Raw genomic sequence first — 24,838 nt, 5'->3', positions numbered from 1 at the left:
AGCCAAAAGAATGGAGCTTGTTTTGCTGTTTATTATAGAAACAGTCTCAAGTTGTTCATAGGATCCCTTTCATGTGTGAGATAACAATTCTACTTTTATGGTTTTAAGTCACCTTGGAATGCATATTTCATTTCTGTAGTGTCTGGAAAGCTTTGCCAGGTGAAAATAATTTGTAAGAATTATCAACTTTTAAATTAGATTTAGAGTGCATACATGGTTTTCTAAGATGGGCTTGGATAACTGATCCATTACTGAACTCAGATACTGAATGCCTGTGACCAGTGCGTATAGTGAATCTGGTGACCCTGTATATATCCATTTTCTGGGGAATCACACTTGTATGGATGTGAGAACAGACTAGTAGTCAGGTTCTGCCCAGATTACTGAAGATGGCACATACAGGAATCATCAGTAGCTGAGTAGGTAGGGCTTGTGTGGGGGATGCTTTGGTTTACATCTCTGACCTGGTTGATGTTCACTTACTTGTACTACACAAAATTACTCCAGTAGGACAAATGGCACAATAGCCAATGCATGGTGTTTGGGATACCTCCTCATATCCCAGGCAGCATCACTCTACCAGTGACTCCCTTTCCTAATACAATACATGAAAAGCTGGTGTTTTTACAAAGCCTTATGTTGCAATTAAATACTTCCAGTCCTACTTAGTCACAAATGAATAGCTGTTTCCCTGCTTATCTACACACAGAAATAGGGGCAGCACTTTGGATTACAAGATGAGCAGTAGTATGTGTCCAGCTCTTCTGCTGAAATATTTTGTCAATACAGTGGGTAGTGTGTATTTGATACGAACAGATCTCTTTCCCCCTTTACAGAATTCAGACTGTTCTTAAAATTGCCACAGAGTGCGTGGGCTGATCACTGCAATAGATAAAGGAGGCATTCTCAGGTTCTAATTTGTGCTGCTAATTAATGCAGGTTCGGTGGGGCTCCACACAGGTCATGTCAGAGGCAGCAGAAGTGCACTAGCACAACTCCTCTGGGAAGAACCCTCCTTTCATCTTCCCAGCTATGCTGGAGGATGCCAGGGGCAAGCTGTCCCTTGCCTGGTGTGGGCTCATGCTTAGTTACGCTGCTGAGTGGAGCATGAGACATGAGTTAAGGACATGAGTTGGGTGAAAAGACCGCTGTGCCAACAGAGACTCCTTCCTCCCTTCCTGGCTGCCAGTGTATGCAGACTGCCTCTTACCTAGCTCCAAAAATGATCCTAACCACAATGCAAGATCCAGTTGCCTTCAAATCCCACCCACCTGTACAGATGGTGAAAAAGTTGCAAGGATTTCAGGAACTTTCTGCTGTTCTGACACCAGCCATGTAACATTCCTAAGAGTGAACAGGATAAACAGAGGCAACTGGAGACAGGCAGAAGCAGAGTGTTGAGGCATATGCATATGGAAACTTGATATACTACGTCGCAGACTCATGCAAAGTTTCTTCCCATTCCCTTCCCCAACGGTACAAGCTGGACTGTCCCAAATTGCACTTGAGGACCCACTAGAAGGCAAATAATACAGGTAGCTAGTGAATGCCGTCTTAGAGACTCAGCTACAAGGCCCGTGGGGGCAGACCTAGCACTGACTTTAATTTCTGTTAATTGCTGCTCAAAATGGGATAACAAGAATTGCATGCGATATTCATGGTGCAAATGCACAACGGAATTGTGTGATGGTAAAATGATCTTTTGGTTTTCAACCCCTTTGCTGACACTCTTTCTTCCTTTTGTAACTGCTGCTAAGTTTTGCAGTGTTATTTTGAGAGAACCATCCATAATAATCCCAGGTCCCTTTGTGAGCAGTGAAATTTGATACCATGCCTGTATGAATATAATAGGATTTCTTTCCTCAAACTCAAGAAATATGCATTATTTTGCATTGCCAACATTGGATTTCATTTATCATCTTATCACCCTTTTGCAGCTTCCATTTTTGCTATCTTGAAACATCTACGGATGTAATTTGCTCTGTCACCTACATACTCATCTTGTCGGAACCATTGTAGGCCATCCCTATCAAAACAGAAAGACCCCAGAAGGACTTGAGTAGAATCACACTGATAATGCTATCATCTATTCCTAATCTCCATTCACCCTTTAAGCACATATTAATGCGTGACACCTTCTCTCTTACCTCATCAGAGTTTAATTTCCTTATAGTCTTTGATGACAAAACCTGTCAAAAGCTTTCTGGAAATTCAATTTGTTATATCACCAAATGATTGATACACACTCAATGACCCCTTAGCTAACTCCACAAGATTTGTAAGGCATACCACACCACCTTGTATTTTATTACCTCTGTCAGTGTCTTTTTAGCCTACATTTGTTCCTTTTATTTTCCTCCTAACTATTCTAATTTTTATGTCCTCTGTATAAAGGTTGTAGCAGGTTGCTTACACCCACAAACATACTGAATTTGAGTTTATTATGGAGACAGTTACAAAGTAAGAAACAAGAGTTACACATTGAACTAAATTTTGTTTACTGCTTAAGATTAAATCAAAAATTATTACTTGATTTTTGGATTCTCTGATTAAGTCCAAACATTTATGGAGTCTAACAATGTAAACACAATGTGATAGCTATTTATGTAGTTATTAAAATTATTATTAAATTCTGCATGAGAAAGTATATATCATGTATAATGTATTAATGATCACTTATAATATGTCAAATATTATGTAAATAATCATATAAAGTGAAACCACTGATACTAAGACTAGCTACTACAATGCATGTAAACTGTAAACTATATCATTAATATTTCAAATAGCTGAACCTCATTACTAGGAACATTGAAGGAAATTATGTATAACCTCATCAACCAAATCACAAAAAAAATTTACACAATGGATTTATGAGAATCAAAATAAAAGGAATAAACCTATATCTTGGCCAAACAAGAGGACCACAGATCTCTAAATTGCTTTGGAAGCTGATAAAAGGCCAAGAGGGAAAAGAAACAATTTAGATTGTTACAAACAACAAGCAACTGCATTAATTCAAGAAAAGGAAGGAATCCTTTAAACACCAAAAGAACTCCCATTACGTGCCAAAGGGCTATAAATCTGTATGAAACAGTATGAGCATTCATTTAAGAACCTTAAAATATTTCCAGTAGAACATGTTTTATTTTATACATAAACTATCATATTGATAGGTTAAGCCTGAGATACTCCCTATGGCTGGTCTGGGACACTTCACAGTAATTTAGGTTGAGAGAGGTTCTCCTCCCATCTACTCTGCCCTGGTGAGACCGCATCTGGAACATTGTGTCCAGTTCTGGGCCGCTCAGTTCCAGAAGCACAGAGAACTGCTGGAGAGAGTCCAGCACAAGGCAACAAAGATGATCAAGGGAATGGAGCATCTCCCTTATGAGGAAAGGCTGAGGGAGCTGGGTCTCTTTATCTTGGAGAAGACTGAGGGGTGACCTCATTAATGTTTATAAATATGTAAAGGGTGAGTGTCACGAGGATGGAGCCAGGCTCTTCTCAGTGACAATCAATGGTAGGACAAGGGGTAAAGTGTGCAAACTGGAACACAAGAGGTTCCACTTAAACATGAGAAGAAACTTCTTCACAGTGAGGGTATCAGAACACTGGAACAGGCTGCCCAGGAGGGTTGTGGAGTCTCCTTCTCTGGAGACATTCAAAATCCGCCTGGACATGTTCCTGTGCGACCTCACCTAGGTGTTCCTGCTCCAGCAGGGGGATTGGACTAGATTATCTTTTAAGGTCCCTTCCAATCCCTAACATTCTGTGATTCTGTGAATCAAAGAGAAATTGCTTATATTCCAGTCTAATACTCACTTATTTTCAGAAAACAGTTACAAGTAATTTGCTCTCATCTGTGCGAATGTTTTAGAAACAGATGCCTATTAGACTAACCAGCTTGGACAGCTTCTCATCCATTCCATCCCTAGAAAGACTTATCCCCAGTTATGCCACCTCTGGGAGAACCTCACACAGGTCACTTCTGGAAGTTCTGCTTCAAAGAGAATCCCTGAAGTGAACCATTGGCATATTAGCAAAACAGCATTTGCCAGGTCTCTGGCACTGCTTGTGAAGAATTGCTTACAGGCTCAAAAATGGAGAGTACTGGCAACATGAGGTGAAATGACACATGGGGACACCTCTACAAAAATCTAGTGCAGGAGGTACACATGGTAGGTAGGGCAGGTAAATACCATGAAAATGATTCCAGTAAGTGGCCTGTCCTGGTTTTGTTAAAAACAAGTTTCTCTTTTAGTGAATTTGCCTGTCAGCTAAAGCCTTCATATTAGCTGCATTTTCCTGGAAAACCAGATACATGTTTTGGTAAACATAGCAATGGAATGCGAAGTTATTGATAAGCATGGATGGACATTTCACAAGAGGGGCAACGAGAAACAGGTGACCAAGAAACTGACGAACAGAGTATAACATCCCATTCACATGAATACTTCATATAAAAGTGGGAGATCATGAGGATCTCATCCCTTTTTCTTTATGACCGACATTAGGAGAGGATCTTGCTAGTCATCCCTGCAAACTGAGGCCTAGTGACAGACTGAATGCAGCTCCGGCTGGCTGGAGAGTCCAGTCCAGGACTTCGGGTGCCGGCTCTGCAGTTGCTGAGACTTTCAAGATTGGTTTTGTATATTTTGTATTATTTTCTCTATTCTTATTAGTAGCATTAGTAAAACATTGTTAATTTTTCCAACTCTCTTCTCTCTGTCCTTCTTTCCCTCCCAATCCCCTGTCCTTAGTGGGAAGGGGGGAGAGGGAGGGGCTGGTAGGGAAGAGGTGGGGGAGAGGAGGTTAATAATACATCTGCCACGATTTTATTGTCACCCCGCAATCAAAACCTCAACATGGCCTTATGCGAGTTTTTGCAGCTGTAGGTCTACTTGAACACATCAGTCCTGTCACAGTGAAGGTAAATCACCCAGCCATCTCTCTTCCCAAGTTCACATTCACTCCAGTAACACCTCTTTCCAAGTCTTTTACACTTTATTAGTAACACAATCAGGACCTACTCTGGATACCTTTTCCTCCAGTTCTACTATCTTCTCTCTGTTTTCAGTGAATGGACATATATGTCCAAAGCAACCTGAAGGCTGTTTTGCGACCAGTCTTTGTAAGCAACCCAGCTTAGGATATACATTCTCCAGAGATATAGCCTCAAGAAGGAAATTCAGAGCTTGATCTATAATCCCTGCAATTACCATCTAGAGAAGCCTATTTCACTTCATTGACTAGAGGCCCCTAAGAAGACTAAGCATCATCTCAACTAGGCATGTCAGTATTCCACGGTGCCGAACATGTAAAAAGGACTGCAGACAACAGCAACAGCATTAAAAGCAAGTTATACAACACAAGCAGAAAATTGACAGTGAGCTTACTCTGAAAACTTTTTCCACCCTTGCGATACCCTTCCCAAAGATTGTTCCAAGTTGGTCTCCAACCCCAGCCAGCAAGAAGCCAAACAGTGGAATCCCGAAGATGGCATACAAGATGCAGAAAACCTTGCCTCCGACAGTGCTTGGGGCTATGTTCCCATACCCTGAGGAGAAAAAACATTGTCAGAACCTATACAGGACTTTTTAGAAAAACTAATGGGTTTAGAAGTACTGGTGTTCCTGCAGGCATATCTTTTTTCCACATGTAATTCCTATTTCCAGACTTTCCATGGCATGATGTCACTTCCTGGGCAAGCTAGTCCCTGCAATTTGGTTCTTCTTGCAGCCTCAGTTACCCATATTTTTTATAGATTCAGGTCCTAACTAAAGTTGTTGTTTGATTAATTAACCTGGCTTGATTTATCACGGCACAAAAATCCCCCTGTGCTGGCCTGGTGCCTGCACGCTGCTGCTCTTCTTGGGCTGTGCCAGTGACCTCCTGATGGGAGCATGGTTCACCTGACAAGGCTCATTTTCAGTGGGTAGCTCCTAATTTCCTCAGCCTCTCATCACACTGACTAGTCACACTGTGAACACCAAACTGTACCCACATTCTGTGAATCTGGCCTTGAACTATTTATTCAGTTCCTCCTTCAATTTGGCAAAAAAAGAGCCTAACATTTGTATTTCGTAAGTGTTTTCAATATCTTTTAGAAATTAAGTTTTTAAGTCTTCTCTCTGACGATCCTACTCCATTTATATTTAAAGGCATTGCTGATCCTGTAATAAAGGCACATAGATGCCTGTCTTCCACCCTCTGTTAGGGTAACTTGGGGCTGTCAAACTGATCACAGATTCTGACCAAGACATCTGACCAACTGCACATTCTGACAGAAAACTCTTATTTTGTCCCAAGCATGCCTGGCCATGTTTGGTGTCAATTCCCAGCCTTGTAACTCCATATAAAATATCGGGAATACCCGATACTGGCAGAAAAGGCCTAATTATCAGCTCAGGGCATATAAAAGATGGACTCAGAGGTCTATCATGGACAGTAGATTTCTGTTAACTATTTAAAAATACTGTAGTCCTCTTTATCGTGATGTTTCTATAGCTAGAGAGCAAATAAGCAGCAGATCAGGCAATCTAGGGAGAGGGAGATGCATGAGCAATGGGGCCTTTGCACCTTGCAAAGTAGCAGGAATCTTGTTTGGAGCACTCCTCTGGGGTATTCTTAAAAGCCTAACATACTGATGACTGCACAGGACAGCTCTCCACCTGTCCTATGCAGTAATCTACATGTAGTCACCCCTGTTTGTTCAGATACCTCTTCCCTTCCCTGCACCACCCATGTGAATTTAACTGTAGGAATGTATGCAGAGCACTATGACTGGCAGCCATGGTAATGCTGTTAAAATGTTAATGTTAAAAAGAAGAAACAAGAATTGTGGTAGTAATATTTACCCCTTTTCATTTCAGTTAAGGTATCTTTGCTGAAATGTTATAGAGATTTGTATTTTGACTATAAATAATTTCACAATCCTGTCTCCCTCCCAGCCCACAGTCCTTTTCATGGTTGCATCCATGATCCCAGATTTCTCCTCAAAGTCCAAGTAAATTCAAGCTCCACAGGCCAGTGGACTGAGGTTGACTAGGCAATCTGCGGAGTGTCTGTGTAGCCCTAACAGAGCTCTGGTGGATAAAATAAAATCTTTTTCATGCCCATACACAATACGAAGACTTTATGCAGTGTATGAAAATCTAATTCATGGAGAATTTAAAGCAAATATGGGCAGAAATCCAAGTTCTTTTCAATAAGTTATTTAAGTAGCAGATGCCAATGAATATGCCTACATAAACTATGCCTACATAGTGGCATTTATTTTAATGAGTAATTTAAAAGCTTGTAACTTGGGTTTACTGAGTAAACAAATATTAAGGGAGGGTTTTCTTACATTTGATTTAGAAATGATCTCTTTTTCTCCACCCCCTGGTTTTATGCTACCATTGAAAGTAGATGATAATATATATGGAGGAAAACAGAGGGGAGTACGCTCTATACAATCTCTCCTTCGCCCACACACAGAAAAGGCAGAGCCAAAGGCACAGACTCCACTGTTTGAAATGATCACCACAGCAAGTCTTGTAACTGCCGCAGGATTTTGTTGTTGTTGTTGTATTACCTGCATAAAGAAGTTGCAGAATTGTCAGATTCTCACACTTTAATGAAGGAGTTATGTGACTGTGAGATTATTTGTTTATATAGTCACCAGTGTCTGCATCACAATTGTAATACAAAAAAGCAATTTATCCCATATTTAAATGAGAATAATACTCAAAGGCAATGCAAATAAAAAGCAACAATTTGCCAGTGATTTCCAAATAATCAGATCTCTTGACCGCTAAACATGGCAGCACTGAAATCCAGCTTATAATTATCAAACCACTGTATAATTATCAGCAGATTAACTTTATCATCAATGTTATCAGTTTATAATTTTTTACCCCTGAGACCATGTTTTGAAATCCCAGCTGCCTGGAAAAACTTCAAGAGAAGAATTGGCTCACAGAGAAAAGGATAAAAACCTCAGCATATCTAAGGAGAGAATTCAGAGATCAAGAGACTAAGTACATTGGACATGATGTATAGGGGGGACAGATGATAAGGGCCTGAATAATGGAATTACTAAAATTAGTGATTCAAGAAAAATAAATTGAGCCATTCAGTATACCCTTCATCTAATACAGAGAAATGTGTAAATATTTAAAGGCCATAAGTTCTAGAATAGAAAAAAAAATTGTGGAATTCTTTCCAAATATTCGTATGAAAACAAGGAAGAATTTTTCAAGGAAGAATATTTACGTGAAAATATTCCCAGTTACAAGCAGTAGCGTATGAGAAGAATTACTTATATTAGACTTAAGAGCATAACCCAAAAGTAACTGATGCACTTAGGAAGTCACCCTTATGGGTAAATATAATATTTAAATCCAAATTCCCAATGACTGGGGAACAGCTGTTTCATTGGTACTGCTGCTTGTTTTTTTTTTTACTGAAAATTAGGACCAACTGTATCTACATCAAGAACAGGGTTATAAAGCCTTTAGCCACATCAGTGCTACTTGTTTTCAGTTCAGCATTGCTATTCTACCCTGATTACGTAAACAGCTTCTGATATTTACCCAGAGGATCAATGCCCTTGAGACATACCAGAGGCATGACTTCTGAGAACTGAGAGAAATACAGTTCAGCCACTTTATTTCTTTGTGATCTACCCTCCTCAAATTTATTTTGTAACCCTGGTCTCAATATGACTATGTATTTTAAAAGATAAACAATACACATACCTATTGTTGTGATGACTGTTCCAGCAAAGAAAAAGGCACTTCCGAGGTCCCAATGACTGCTGTTGCTAGAAGAATTTCCTATGGGACTGACTCCTGCATTATCAGCATCAATAGCATGCTGCAAAGAAAGAGACAACAAATCAGCCTTATGCACACCTTACCATATCCTACACAAGTCAGCATAGGCTCCAAAGGCAAATTTCCAGAGAACTCAGATTTAAACTTTTTAATACCTGCTGAAATGATAGTAGCATCCTCCGTACACAAGAGCTCAATATATGACTGAACTAAATAGCTATTAAGGTGGAAGAAAGATACAACACATAGACAAATGATGAAAGATACAAAGGAATTGCGAAGTAGAGGACTGACACCACAGAGATCCATTAATATCATTCTTGCAGCAATAACTGCCAAAGGAAAAATTCCCCAATGGGTACAGCTGATGTTAGAAGCAGCAAGAAGGGTGGTAAATACAAATAATGTTTGTGAAGCCAACTGAAGCTAGTCAGCCAAGGATTTTAATTCCCAGACAATTAATAATTGATGAAGTTATTTATATTTTATGCTAACTAAAGAAAAAAAAAGATATATCTATATATCCCATTTGAAATTAACAAATGGGATAGCTATGGAAACACCATCAAACAGCTTTGTGATCAGCTAGGACTTCCCAGTTCCCACACTGGACATGGTCACTTGTCCACAAACGTACCATGGTACAGAGACTTATAGCTAGTGCTTGAATGAACTAAATCCAGAAGAGAACCTGAGGTAGCTGTACTGCTTCCAGGTCACCGTCTTATGTCTCACACGGCATTGGACCAAACCAGGCACACATACCGGTCAGCTGCAAGTTTTCTTGGGAATTTCTAAAAATGCACCATATTGCATCATGGGGACATGCGTTTGCCTTTCATTGCAGCCTCACAGTCCAAAGGAAGATAGAGCTAAACACATTAGCCTCCGAAGCTCAGAAATAAATCTCTTATCAGCATCTGGCACATCCCACTGCAAAGGAACCAAGCTTCTCTCTGTCTTTCACCATTTCCACCTCTTTGCTTTTCTCCCATTCTTTTCCCACCTCACTTCTTGTTGCTGTTACCATGCTATTCATGCTGTTGCCAGGTCTTCTCCTTCTCTCTCACTCTGACATTTGCTTCTCCTCCTAAATATTGCCACCAGCCTTTAGGCTTGTTTATTTCAGTTAACTTATTGCCAGGTTCAACACGAGAGGCGAAGTGCTGCCTTTTACATCCTATCTTTCTCAGACTTATTCAACACAGAATTCCCACCTATCAATCTAAGTTCATTTAGACTTTTTCAATTTTTTTAACCACTTGTCTTTTCCTTCTGACTCTTATGAACCATGAATTGTTTCTCTGTGACTTTTAACTTCATCTTTTCCTATACAGTTCATGTACAAAGCAAGGTTAATCATCCTATTTTACCATTGCCCAGCTCCTAATCTGTTCCTGCATATGATTTCTCTCCTGATCATCTCTCTAACCTCATATTTTCTTGTGCTTTTAGCATTGACTTTTAAATTCATTAATTTAACACCTCTTCCATCCCTGGCTTTCATGATACACTTTTCTCCTCATTCACCTCTTCCCTCTGATGGCTCATTTATCACATTTTTTATTTTCTTCCCCTTCCATCTTGCACTTTTCCTCCCTTATTTTTGCCTGTATTTCCAATTGACTTCATCAGCACAAATGTTCCTCTACCACTTTTTTCCCTTGGGCTAGTTTCTGCTAATCTGCTCCGCAGTTATTAGTTATTCATCACATTGCCCCACAAAAAGGGAAAGGAGTGAGGAGAAGAGGCACAGTGGCAAGAACAGAGGCCGGGTGTATATGAGGAAATTGGTACGCTACAGCCTTTTTTAATGGCAGCGCTGCTACATGCCAGGCTCAGTTGATCGTGAAATTACAACATGAGCAAACTCCAGACCGGACTGGTGTGGGCAGAAAGCCAGGGTTCCTCAGCACCCATCGATCACTGCAGAAACAGGGATATAGAGAGAAGTGTTGAGGACCAAGCCCTTTGAAAGGCCTTCTGTACTAGTTGTTGGCATATTACAGGTGGTGTGAAAGCAGAGATCATTTTTTTTTGTTTATCCAGAGAAGCATAAATCAGTAAAACGGACAGGTTGCTTGTTTAAATAGGCCATGACACACTGTCAGCTACCCCAGCATGGTACTTCTGCCAAGGAATGCTGCTTGCCTTCCCCATGAGTGTGTGAATGTCAGCGAGCTAATTACAACACTTTAATCACATTTGAGTTTCCACAGTTTAGCAAGCCTGTTAGGGCCAAGCACTAACCCCTGAAGTGAAGGATCGTCCCATTGCCTTAGGTAGCTTTGGGATTCTCAGGTTCCCTTCATATCCAGAACAAATTAATTTTTTCTTTAAAGCCTGACGGACATCATTCATATATAAATATCCAACTATCCCAATGCTATAACTTAATACATAGCATTTTGCATACAGTGACAGAGGACAGAAAGGGAGCAGTGTGAGGAGAGCAGCCCTGTAGTTAGCAGCACTTAAATACGGAATTGTGTAAAGGATGCCTTACCACCATCGCCCCAGATGTATCCTGCTAGATGAAAACTGACACAAAACTCAAAGAATGACACTATCAATGGCAAGACTCTCCTAGTTCACACAGATCATGAAATTTTACTTCTTCCCATCTGAAACTTCAGATAGGCTTTGCAGCATGACCTGAAGAGCTGCTTATTCAGGTTATCTTGGAGTTGGGAAAGAACTAATTTCCAGAGTGCTAACTGCTGTGTTGGCAAACCCTTCACATTTATTACATTTTAAACTAGTAGTTTCAGGTATTTTCACAGTTGAAGTATCATCAAAAGTAACAGGTCACCAAAGTATCCATAGCTGTTTCAGTTTTACTCCTTTCCTTATCCCTTCTTTTCAAGAGGAGTTACTTACACAGTGAACAACTTTTTAATTTTTTTTTTATTTAAAAAGCATTCTTCTTTAATGAACAATTATGAATCTGTGGTAATTTATATTTTGGATGCCAGATACACAAGGAATGTAATAACTTCGCATATCTCAAAGGGCTGAAATGGTCTTTCTTTCTGTTCAAGTAGTGGACCTAAAGCCAGCATGCAGATGGGAGTGAGGGAAATGACAAAACTACCAAAGTAAACCTAAGTACTTAATTTAAAAACAAACAAACAAACAACAGCCACCACCAGCAACAACACACTGGATTTCTGATCACAAATTTCAGTTTGCTTTCCTCAGCCCCTCTGGTATCGGTACACTACAGTCAAAGAATTGCAGAATGATTAGGGTTGGAAGGGAGCTGGAGATCACCTAGTCCAACCCAGCTGCTAAGGCAGGATCACAGAGTCCCTCTGTAACCAAGAGGACCTGCTCTGGTGAATCTGCATGGCACTGAAGGCAAACTCCACAGAAAGTAAGCCCAGCATATGAGGAGATACTGGGATGACTGAGTCCTATATTCCCAAAGGAAGTGTGATCCAGACTCCATCCCCATCTGGAATAGGATTTACCAGCTCCACCTGTCGATATGCAGGCAGAAATATTTAAAGGCCATGAGGCATGGACCAACCCTGGGCTGTGTGGTTGTCAATGTATAGGATTCAGAGTCTGAAGAAGGGTATAATGAACACTAACTTGTCTCATCAGGTGTCAAGAGTTCTTCCCCACAACAGAAGATCAAAATAGTATCTCTTCTCTATGGATAAAATCAAGGATATTTTCCTTATACCAAAGAGAAACTAGTGGGGTTTCACCATCACAGTCCCTACCCGAGCGACACCATAGGAGTGCTGGGCTCCAGCTCCCCCAGCCCAGCCCTGATCAGACACAGGCTCTACCTATGGGCTGATGTCCTGACCCAGCCTCAGCCTGTCCCTGTCCCCAGGGAGGTACCTGACAGTCTGGGCTGGGGGATGGCCCCAGCTGCCCCAGCCAGTCATGCTCCCTGGCTGGCGGTGGTGGGGTCTGCAGCTGACACCTCCCTGTCCCCTGGTGTGCAGGTCATCCTCACCGTGCCCCGATGCTCACATATCTGACCCTCCTGGGCACACGAGTGAGTACATGCCAGCCTTCACTACTGTATTAGGTACCTTGTTCACTAATTAAGACAATTACATCAAGAAAAATCTAGAGTCATGCCCACATGCAGCAAGATGGCTTGGAGCTAGTGCAGCTGATGAGGAGACAGGAATCAGACCTTTTCTCATTTCTCTGTTAAGAAAGGCTTTATCTAGTTCACTTGTTCATGTTTCTTTAATTTCTCCAGTAAGATGCCAAGCATTAAGAAGACAAATCTTTTCCAAGGACAAGCATAATACCCTTCTTGAATGCTGAGCTACTCTAAGGATGCACCCCATGTGTAACCAAGGATAGGAATTTGATAAGAAAAGAAAATTCTTGTCATCTTTTTTCTAGTTCCATTAATTCCTCTCCATAGATCATGCTAATCCAATAATTACTATCTCCCTGTACAATTCTTTTCCAAGCAGATTACTATCAAGCATACAAAAGGTTGTTTCAATTGCCTTTCATGCTCAGATGTTTCTCTAATACAATTAAGATGCTTCTCGTTAGCAAGCAGCTTTTAAAGACTAATTCCTTAATAACTTTTCTCTATACTCCCTACTTGTCTCTTTATTCTCACCACCCCTCATATAGTGATTAAGGGATGCTCATTATAAACTCCCATTTACTCACTTTTCTACAACAGCATTTTCAAAGGACCGAGGCCAGCAATTGTTGTTCAGGTATAATAAAAATTAATAAGCTTTGAAAGCCCATCCCTTAAATATTTCTGCCTATCCCATAAAGGTCTTTAGATGATAATTAGCCAGACAGTGATCTACCTATACTTATAGTGATTTCATTGTCCTGCGTGCACTGTGTCTGAGGGCAGACCTACAGCATTCAACAAGGCACATGCACAGAGATCTAAGTCCACAGAGCTGAGTTCCCTGCAGAAGTCTTAGCTGGGTTCTGGGAACAATGTAGCTACAGGACAGCTGCAGACTTCTGCAGCATCCCTGGCTCAGTCTGCCTTCTACACAATTGGAGTATTTCTGGACTGAAGCTACAAACCAGGGTGTCTGCACCAACTTAGACAGGACCCAAAAGATGTGAATTATTTTTTCATATGCATTTAGGGGGAATAAGGTAAAACAAAGATAGGAGTGGAAGGGAAGTTGGGACATGGAGAAGACAGCCTCCAGAGGCAAAGGAAGAAGGTTCAATAATCAGGTATTTACCATTGCTTTTCTCTACAGCCCAAATAGACTTTTCCTGTCTTAAGCAACAGGCAAGTGTCCCCCATAGTTAAATCAAAGTACTCCTTTTTTTCCTGCTCCATCAGAACTTTCTTCTAGTACATGAAAGCCATCCAAGTTCTCTTCATTTTACAAGGAAACACCCTGTAAAGACAAGCTGGCTCATGACACTAGTAAACCCCTCAAGCAGCTGAAAACTGAAACATCTTTACAGGATGTTCCCTTTCTTGCTTACCTGCAGCGGGAAAGTAGTTCAGAACACTAATCAAAAGTGCCTATTCATGGTATGAACTCTTACTAACATAATTAGCCAGTAAAGCCTAACTAGCTTATTTCCAGCTCTGCTTCCTTTTCAGCTTATAGGCTAACTCATTAGAGTTGCTGTAGTCATTAGTGGACATTGATAATACAACTTGGCTCCCAGGTGGGTGATTTTTTTTTTATATACTATAATCACTCACACTCCTAAATTAAACCCTGAAGGAAAAGGAAGAAGAAAGCAGCCTGCCAATAACCTAAGTAACTTCTTACAGTAGTGAGCCACCCTATCTTACGTCACTGTGCAGTGCTCATTACGTAAGTTTTTACTCATACACAGTTCATAGGCTACATAGACACCAAACATTAATTACTTTGCCAAAACACATTGATGGTCTTCCTGCCTGCCTCTCCTAATGACAGACAGCATCTGATCTTTCTGATAGGCATAACCTCCCCACTACGCAATCTAAGTGTGTGTTATTACGAAGGCAAGGTGACTTCTTTTTGACTCAAGCTACTAATAAGCTTATGCCATGACATACGAGAAAAAAAAAGTAATATCATGTTAGCACATGTAACTACCAATGTTATTTCTGTTTTCAACTGTAGGTCCAGTCACTTGAGCCCTGCTGCCTTCTGTTATTTGTTCAAATGGCTACAATACAGCTAAATTCACTTAGAGCAACTGAAGTTTCATTGTCTTCTACCATATTCTAGATTGCACTTCTCTCTAACTCTGAAAATTCAGCTTTAAAAGCGCCAAGATAAAGCATCTGATTTTGTGATTTTCTTATTTCAGCATTCATCATTGTGCCAAGTTGTAGATCATATAAGGAATAAATAATGAACTGTTTTCACCACAACAAACGTCTTGAGAAGCAGAAATGGGCTTTAAAAATGTACAGATAAGAACTTCCACTTCAGGTGACTTTGGACAATACAGAGTGCACTTGTTATTGCTAAGAAAATACTATCTGCCATTGTGTTAGTATTAGACAGGCCTGAGCCAAAAACTAAGAGAAAAATACAAAATTTAAAATACTTTGAATCTTCCTAGGGATTTGCACTGCTTTCATCACTTCTATAGTCTGTGAATGAACTTCACAGTCTGGACTCAGCAATTTGCACTACCCGTGCCAATATTTGCAATGAGTTATTGGAAATCAAGTTGGAAAGGATATCTCATCCACACTGAATTTTAACAGCTTCCTCATATACTGCTGTACATCTTCCTTGTAGGTTTTTCAAAGGAGAATCCTTTGGGAGACTGAAATTTAGGCAAAGGGGTAAATTTTTCCATCATTAGCCTTGTAAAGACCATGACACCCCTCTTCTCCTTAAAAGATTCTTCCAGAGCCGCCCCCACAGCAAAAGGATACAAGCCAGTTCTTAGGTCTCCCTTTTTGTACTTTTTCCATATTTTTCAAAGCACAGGGACGAATCAACATAGTCATTCTGGAGAGTATGACCCGGGTTCATCAAAAGGCCTTCAGGTAGTCAAATTACATTAATAACAAACAGCTCCCCTGGCAGTAGCCAGGTGCTGACGGCATGCAGCACAGCAGCCAGGACCCATGGGGGTTGCCACATCAGTCCGAAATCACAGTGGTAAAGGCAGATGCAGCACTTGGTGCAATGCAGAAATGCCTTGTGCCAGCCAGGGAGATGACACTTTTGAGTTCATTGACATGAAAGCACGAGAGCACAATATTAACCCCCGAATTTTATCTTTAAGCAGTGGTTCACTGTTCTTCTGTTCAAGTCAGTTACAATCAGAGTTTTCTGTATCAGCACACCCAACTACACCCCTGGAGCCAGTTTCACCTCTAGACATTTAGAAGAATCCAAAGGAACTTGTTCTTTATTGACAAATCTGTTCCAATATTTCACATCACTTGGCCTTAAGACATTCACATGCTAAGTTGCTAAACACATTTAATTTACCTTTGCAAAATGATTTCCAGTTACCCAGTATAATGCCTGAGGACATACTGAAATCTCAGGAGATTATAAGATTTATTCAGAATATTTGCCTTCTAATAACACAGTATGACTGTTTTTTATTTTAGTGTTGAGGTTAAAGAAGGAAAAATGTGTAATATAAACATAGCGTAGGCTAGAGAATATGGGCTATTTAAAAATCTTGGTACTGCAGTCAGTATGCAGGAGTCTACCATCCTGTTGAGGTGCTTTGCTTGCTGCACCTATTACGTATTCTGCTTTCTGCTAGAAAACAAAGCATTTACATATTTTCTAATAGTTATATTCCCATCAAGGGAATATGAATTTCCTGCTTTTAGTATTTTTTAAAACTCCTTTAATTAGCCAGCACACAACATAAGAAGCTGCGAGAAATACAGATCTTTGCAACGCCACCATGAAACACATCTGAGCCAGTATGCCTGAACAGAATCCACCCTGCCAACCAAACATGTTCACCTGTCTTTTGCAGACAGATGAAGGATGTGATCCAAGCCAGGCCTGATCCAAAAGCTGTATAGTCACATCAGCACAATTCCACTTCCTGAAGCAGTTTTGGCTTCCTAGCTACAGTACCGGGCTGCCCAAAGGTCTGGGTACACAGCTTCTGACTCAGAACTGACCTGTCTCCTGTGAACACAGAGCACAAGCAGGGAGAGCCCACATCTATCTGCAAAGAAACAGAAAGACTTTGTTTTGCTTGGGAGAAGCAGAAGAGCGTTGCTCTCTACACACACAGGCAAGGGAGAGGAACCAGCTAAGCAATGGGGAGGGGTCTGTGGAAGAACAACTACAAGGAAACTGAACGAGTTTGGGCTGAAAACTAGGAGAATGCTTTTGCCATCACAGCAATGAGATACTGGAACAGCTTCCTAGAAGAAATACTAAGGTTATAAGTTTGATTCACTTACAGAAAGGGCTTTGTAACATGGTTGGGTAGACAGACACAAGGATCCAGGGGGTAACTTCGTGTTCTTTACAGCCTGAAATCACAGGGGAGCTCTGGTATTACACCACAGAGGGAGACACAATGTGCTCTTGGAATGCTCAGACACAAATTCAGGTCTGAAATACGAGGCTGAAGTTCGACTTTGGAATATATTCATTAGGTATCTCACATTTCTTATCTAATCACCATTTTCTCCAGGCTAAGTTACAGGTTTCTACATGGTATCCTCAAAGATTACTGAAGTCTCGTAAGATCCATACTTTCCTTGTGTAGAGTAAAATACAATTCTGACCTTGATAGACATTTCTTGCATGTTATTCCTCTCTCCACTGATAAGAGATATCTAGATAGAGATCACTGATACAGATATCAGGACATTTGATATTTATTTCAATATTTATTCTAAAGCTTTGCATATTAGACTGAACTAAAAGTTCACTACTTCCTAAATGCCAATTATTTTCTATTTTTAATTGTATACTTTTGTCATCATTCATTTAACTAAGATTCACAGCAGTAAACCGTAAACTAAAGTGCCATTACGTTCAGAATTCTTGGCTGAATATTTATTTCAAAATTCTCACCTATCATTTCTGTTGGCTGTCTGGGTTGTTGTGTTTAATTTTGGAGGAAGAATTAGACTTCATATAATTTGAACATTTGCAGAGACAGGCAAAAGTCTTGCAAATCTGTCACCTCTCACAAAAAAATATTCTAGATTTAAAGTTCTTATTTCCTTCGCACACATTTTTCATTACTCTAGTTAAGACATTTGACATCTATTTACAGTGTTCTATTTACAATGTTTTGGAGATATAGTTTCTGTTTCCAGGGCTTCAAAATGACTGGGAAAGAGCCTGCTCTTCACATTATCTATTGCAAGGGCTCTGAACGATTCTGTTCACCTACTCAGCTGATCAATGAACTACCAAACTTCCAAGAAATGCTGTTTTCATCACATGGCCTACCTGAATCAGCGTCTCCAGCTCCAGCTGGGTTACACAAACGTGTTCTCGAAGAAAGACAGCCTTCTCTAGCGCAATCGTGTTCTTCTGCTTGCTCTCAAAGGGCTGCTCCAGGGCACGGAAGACAAGTCCTCCGGTCACCAGGTAAACCACCACCACGACAAAGATGGCCACCACTGTTTTCCACTTCATGACTGTCTGCAGACCCTTAGAAGGAGCTTCCATGGTAGCGACAACAGTGGCTCGGGAGGCAACAGAGAGTCGTGGAGCTGGGTAATGCCCGTTAGTTTTGGGCTCAGGTTCACAAGCTGGCACTGGTGAGGGAACAGCCACTGAAACACAAAGTAAAAACACTTATTCAAAATCATATCCCTAAGGGTATGACTTTGATCTTCATGTACAACTTTCCTAAATACCATTTTCAAGACAATTGCATAAACCATGTTATTCACATAGATGCATTTTTTTTTTATCTGGAAGGTTCCATATGCATTTTGTCCATCCATACACAAATCACCTCAAGGGTTTGCTTCACCCATTACCTCTAGAACTGGACAGGCCAGCTGCACAAGCGAAAATTTCAGAAGGATGCAGAAAACCATTTATCCAATAAGAACATGAACATTTTTACTATTTAGGATATAAATTACACAAGATTATGTTTGATGAGGGATCCTGGCAATTATTTATGTCTTTAAATCATAATACTCATTGTATTAACAGTGTTAGGAAATTGAACTCTTAATGATCAGTAATCACCACCTGGCCTGGTATTGACGGGAAAACGTTTGGCTGTTTGGCTCGCCAACATAAGCAGGGCCATATTATCGACATAGATTCACAAAACCATCACTTCTGAAAATATTCTTAAAGCCTGAAAGCTTCACAACTTTCAGTATATATGGTTCTTCAGCCAAAGCATACTAGATATCTGAGGTCAAAGTCACTCAAATGTCAAGCACAACAGCAAACCTCCCAGGTTTGGACTGAGACACTGTATAGCCCACGTGTCCTCAGCAGCCCATCAGAGCTAATAAGCCCTGACTTTCAGCCAGACTTATTAGCCTGACCACTGCATAAAGCTACCAAGGCATCCAAATCAAAGATGGCTCACCTCCAAATAATTCAGGTGTCTCAGCATCACACTTCCCCACGCTCTGTTGCCAGTGTTAGCAATAGCAGGATGAGGCCGGGTTCCTCAGCATCCACTGGTATAATGGTACCACATGCAGGCTTAAAGATGCTGAATTCATTTTAAACCAAATCCATGCTGTAATCTTACCACGGTGCAGCTGTCACTGGCCTGTAATTTCTTTGAAACTGGATTGATTTATTTCATATCAGACCTACATCAGATTACAGTTAAAATACAGTCACTTTAGCTGCATTCTCGGAACTTATTCCAAAAGTGTCTTTGCTGTTTTGCTCAGAAATTAAAGCAAAAGAGTTTACAACATCTGATCAGAGTGACACCATAAACTTACTCTATACAATCTGAACATACAACTTGATTATATCTTGAATTTGAAGTGGGCTACAACTCTTTCCCAATGGAAATAATTTTATGCTACTGAATAATTTAAGAACTCAGCTGTTTACTACAGGCATGTTTTCCTAGAAGTAATACATCTCTGAAGCATTGTATCAAGGATAGAGCTTCCAGCTTAATTGCTAACCAATAAACTACAGAAATCTACAGTTGTCTTACAGTTACAGTTAATATTTCTTTTCATATGTGACTTGGAGGCTCCAGATACTAAACAGATTAGAAAGGATTCAGGATCAGAGGAAAAGCCTCTGTGGTTGATTCCCTTTGTGTGTATCTCAGTTTTGCAACACTCTGTGCTGTTTGAACATCAAAGGATCATTATGGTTCCCAACACTTATCCACCAGGATGGAGTGACATAAAACTTAAAAGGATACCTTCTCTTACTTCCACATATATTTCACATAAGTTCTAATAACTTGAAGTGACAACAGGGAGAAGAGGGACAGTATTAGAAAGAAGTCACATTTTTTGTAAAAGAGATCAATTATTTCACTCTCTAAATCTCCTGAACAGAATATTGTAATAGATAATGAGTTTCAGCACGAAATATCCAAAAAGTGTTCAGAAGAAACATAAAATAGAGAGGTTGCGTGAAGCAGTTAGAACCTTCCTTCCTCTATAGGCAAATATCTTAAATCTGAGTCATGACATCTTCTTACCAAACAAAATAAATCTGAGTATTCCCAAAAGTGGCTCAGCTGATGTAAATCAGTGTCACATAACTTCCATGGATTCCATGGAATTCAATTAATTTAAATTCGAGTCTGTAACTACTGTGTATATTGTTAATCAACACAAAATCTGCAAGCATGAGGGCTGATTTTATGACCTTGACATTACTCAGCAAAACAGTCCTGGTTTCCAAGGCTCACATGGTAAGAAGGGTGCAGAATTCATATGACAGAAACAGCATGCTACAATTTTTTTGCAACAGCCATCTACCTTATCATGACTGGTATAGTCCAGTGTAGGCTGGGTGAGCCTTTCAGTAGAGAGAGATGTCTGACTTCAATATCCCACAAATGGTAAGCCAAGAGGAAGAAAGTAAAGAGCTAGTAGAGCTAAAACAGCTTTTGTGACTTTTCCTCTGTGCTAGTATAAATGTTGTTTCTTATTGAAATCATATTTCTGGCAAAATGTTAGTAACAGCTTTACAGTAAAATCATGGCCTGATTTAAGAACAAGACAGGAAGTTCAGGGTAAAGAACATTAAATGTTCTTATAAATATTGTGTCATTTAAACAGCTCAGTGAATTACTGTGCTTGGTTTGCTTACCCCTAAAATAAAAGATAACTCTTTTCTTAAGAAGAACTTTGTTAAAGTCTTTCATTTTCTGCTATTAGTAATGGCTACCCTAAGTATATCTAGAAATGTTGATTCTAAAGTATTTTATATTATAGAAATTAATACAGAGGAAGACTCTACTAAAGCACCTAGTTGAGCAGCACATGTATATCAGAGACAGTCTTCTTACAAAGCTGATGCAGAAGGCACAACTGCAGTCAATACCCCAGAGATGTTTCACGGTACATTTTAAGCAGCAGTTATGTATTGGAAAACCAGTGTAGATACTCCATCTAGCAGTTATCTCACTCTTTACAACAAGAGGGCAGGGTTACTGACTTGAGCACATGGTGATAAGTCAGAAATCCCAATTTCTAATTGGAACTCTGCCTCCATGAACGTGTGCTCTCAGAAAAGTGCCACCAATAGCCTTTAAACCATGGTGTCACAAACTACTAATAGAAAAAAAAATAGTGTTAACATGAGTGTCCTGTAAGAATCCATGTCTGTACAATTTTTGAACAAACATGAACATAAAAGCTATATAAAATTCCAGAATTTTAACAAGAAGTTTCACTAAAATCAAATTATGGACTACAATGGCAATTCAATAATGTGCAGAAGTAGACAAACAGTTTAAGAAAATGACAGACTATATAAATTCCTGGATTTGTAGAGGTAGCTTAGACTATACTTTAGGACAAACAGAGCAAAAGAGAAGAGGATGTGTTTAGAATAAATGCAAAACAATCCTTGGTTTATTGATCCATGTTGTTTCAAAACAAGCTTCTGTCAGAACAGGCTTTTCCCACAACAGAGTCTCTTCCATGTGTGCTTGTTACATTATATCAAAGAATTAACCTGCCTTGCTGAAAGCAAGGATGAATCTCCACTCGCATGTACTAAATCAGTGCCCAGGTATCCTCAAAGGAACACAACAGTGTTTTGACACAGGCCTCACCCCAGTAAGAGGATGCCAGTGGGGAAAGAAAGATGAGTTCCTGTTTTGATAAGCTTGAAAATAAAGCAACTGAAGATATCGATGTTACAAGTCAAATTAAAATGTTTGGATCTGTACAGTTGTTCCCCCCCCAAGAGTACCGAATTACCTGCACCTGAGGTAGTGACAAACAGTACCGCCCGTCCTTCCACCAGTATGTGAGGAGGTTAAATACCTGAGATTTCTGCTAATATTGATGAGAGTTAAGGAAACGAAACTGTTGCTGACCATCAAGAAGCCTGGGGCAAAGCTTAAGCAGCTTAAGCCACTGGCTGTTGGAGCAGGTGACCGTTGCAGGTTCCAACTGAAGCTTTCTGTTCTAAAGCAAAACGCTGTAACGTATAACACTGGAGCTACTGAAACGATGCAAAATAGGACATCGCTTCAGATTAAAAATTGTGCTTTATTACTGCAGGTATGCTTTACTTTAGGACACTAATGTTTCTAAGAGCAAGTTAGGCTAATTTCTGCCAGAAATATTTAGGTATAGTTAGCCCCGCTTTGCAGCAGCAGGGTGAGCTAGATAACCTGTTATGATTCTATGAAAATAGTTCTAATTTAAAGGGAAAATCTCCAGACAGAGAGGTTCAAAGTACAGTCACCTCAGAAGGAGTGCAGAAGCTGTACAGAAGAGCTCCCAAGGACAGCTCCAGGTCAGAGCCAAAATGCTGAGGATGTTCAACTTGAAAATGTTACGCATGGCTTTGCCACACTGACCTATATTCTGGCAACGACCTTATCGCATATGCCAAGAACATACAAGATACAAAAAAAAAATGGTTTTAGAGGAGAGTTTCTCAACTGATTTAAACCAAATATATATATATATATATATATATATTTATTTTTTTTTAAAATTAAGACACCCTCCTATGTAGTACAGCTGCCACAATTTTTATCTTACAAAAAGTCTAAGTCAGGTTTAATGGAGTGTCTTATTTAGTGCTTTCTTCCATATTTTTGTGTTACAGGAGCACACAGGAATGTATGTACATTTTAAGGCGACTATAATTCTTGACACATCTGATGCAAGTGTTGCTTTCACAGGATTCAGCACAGAATTAGATTGAGGCCATATATACTCACACATTCATAAACCCAGCAGCTGGCTTTAGGTTAAATACATGAGTTGATAAAAAATGCAACTGGACATTTCATCTCCCATTTTAGTGGGTTCATCCAAGGAAGGCAGCAAAGTACTTTCAGCCCAAGTAAAAACGTTCTTTGATGTGCATCTGAACACAACTACTGGTATGTTTCCCCAAAACCCTCAGAATATGATGGGAGGTTTTTCTAAAGAAAGGCAATTATGCTTTCTTCAAACAGTTACATATTTAAGAACTCAAAACTTCCCATGGAATCTTCCTTTGTCTTAAAACTACAAAATTAGTTTGAATTATAAAGTAATCTTACCATGCAGCCCAGTTTCACTGGGAAAATGAGCAAATCATCCTCCCTACAGCTTCTGCAAGATCCTACACTGCGTTATCAGCACTTGTACATCCTTCATGTAGCACTGCTTAATAAGCCAGCACCCCCTTCTGAAGTAATTTAGAAATACGATATTTTGTCAAGTGTTTAAAGTTGCAGAACAGAGACCTGGAGCACCAAGGCTCAGAAATGTCTGTGCAATGGTAGCCAAGTCTACTATGGCTTCCCTGAACTGGCCACTAAACGTGGGTGTATCTCCCTTATCTAAAATGGGTTGTAAAGCACTGGGGGATGAAGGGACTCCATGGGCCATGATTGTTTTGTCATCCTAGCAGGAGCCTCATTTATTTTGTTTTCAGTGGACAGAGTATTCTAATTGTTTGGGTTCCTCTCCCACCCCTCTTCCAAAATGGCCACACACTGAAGTTAAGATCAAAAGGCTTCCTGATTGAACGGTGTGGAAAGGCAGGAAAATGAGCAGCCCACCAGTGGATAACATACAATCTTGCACTCCAAGACTCTGGCTCATCTCCAGCCTGAAGTTCCTGAGGGATATGGGCATATAGCATTTGCTTCCAATCTCACAACCTTCCCACAGACTCCCTAAAGTGGTTTCACCTACTGGCTGCTTGGGTTAACATAGCATGGCTGTGCCTGGAAGTCAGAGCAACGATAAGAGGCATGTTAGAGGAAAAGCTCAGGCAATTAGTGTATTAAGCTATCAGCTATATGAACTTCTCATGAATATGTCACAAACATGAGTTTATGGATGAAGGGAATTTCTACATCCAACAGGAAGCGGGTGGTTCCTATTTGCATGATGGAAGTAATGAAACATGGAAGTTTCTGTCCATGTGTAACCAAAAGATCATTATGCCATTAAAATTTTGCATTATGAGGACACAGCTAATCATTTCCACCACCTGCTTTGCTTGCTATTCCAGCAACCTCCCCACCCCCATTCTTCATCTCTCTCTGTCTTGGTTCTTTAACAGGTTTTGTAAAGTAGAGAGCACCCATTTAAACAGCACAATGAATGATGGACTTTTACACACTCAAAAACCTGATGCTGGTTTAGAAAGTGTGGCTTTTAGAGTAAAAATCCCAGTAGATAATGATTGTGTCTGCCTTTGTGTTTGTGCAGCATCTTTGCATGATGTGGGCTAATTAACAGGTGACACTGCAGCTGTGATCAAGAAATAGGAGACAAAATCCTGCCTGCAGGCTACAATTACATATGGGCCAGAACACTAGTATCCCTGTGGCTGTTGTTCGGGATTGAGGCATAATAATAAGCACTGCTGTCTGGGGACCACAGGATCCATACAGCCAAGGATCAAGAAAACTGCTCTCAGCACTGACACATTTTA

The 24,838-nt window shown here is 40.1% G+C and overlaps 1 protein-coding gene across 1 annotated transcript in view; it reads right to left on the bottom strand.

The window, feature by feature from the left end:
* The window catches only part of KCNK10 (potassium two pore domain channel subfamily K member 10), a gene marked incomplete at both ends in the record, with an annotated part of 62,737 nt that overhangs the window by 21,002 nt on the left and 16,897 nt on the right, over nt 1-24,838 (bottom strand). Inside the window, 3 exons of the mRNA XM_082058358.1 lie at nt 5,400-5,560; nt 8,745-8,862; nt 18,206-18,534. Of these exons, the coding sequence (XP_081914484.1) occupies nt 5,400-5,560; nt 8,745-8,862; nt 18,206-18,534 (608 nt within the window). The remainder of the gene's footprint in view (nt 1-5,399; nt 5,561-8,744; nt 8,863-18,205; nt 18,535-24,838) is intronic.

Source organism: Streptopelia decaocto (assembly GCF_964273445.1).
Source record: "Streptopelia decaocto genome assembly, chromosome: 7".
NCBI classification, from domain to species: Eukaryota; Metazoa; Chordata; class Aves; order Columbiformes; family Columbidae; genus Streptopelia; species Streptopelia decaocto.
This window is presented reverse-complemented; position numbering and strand designations above follow the sequence as displayed.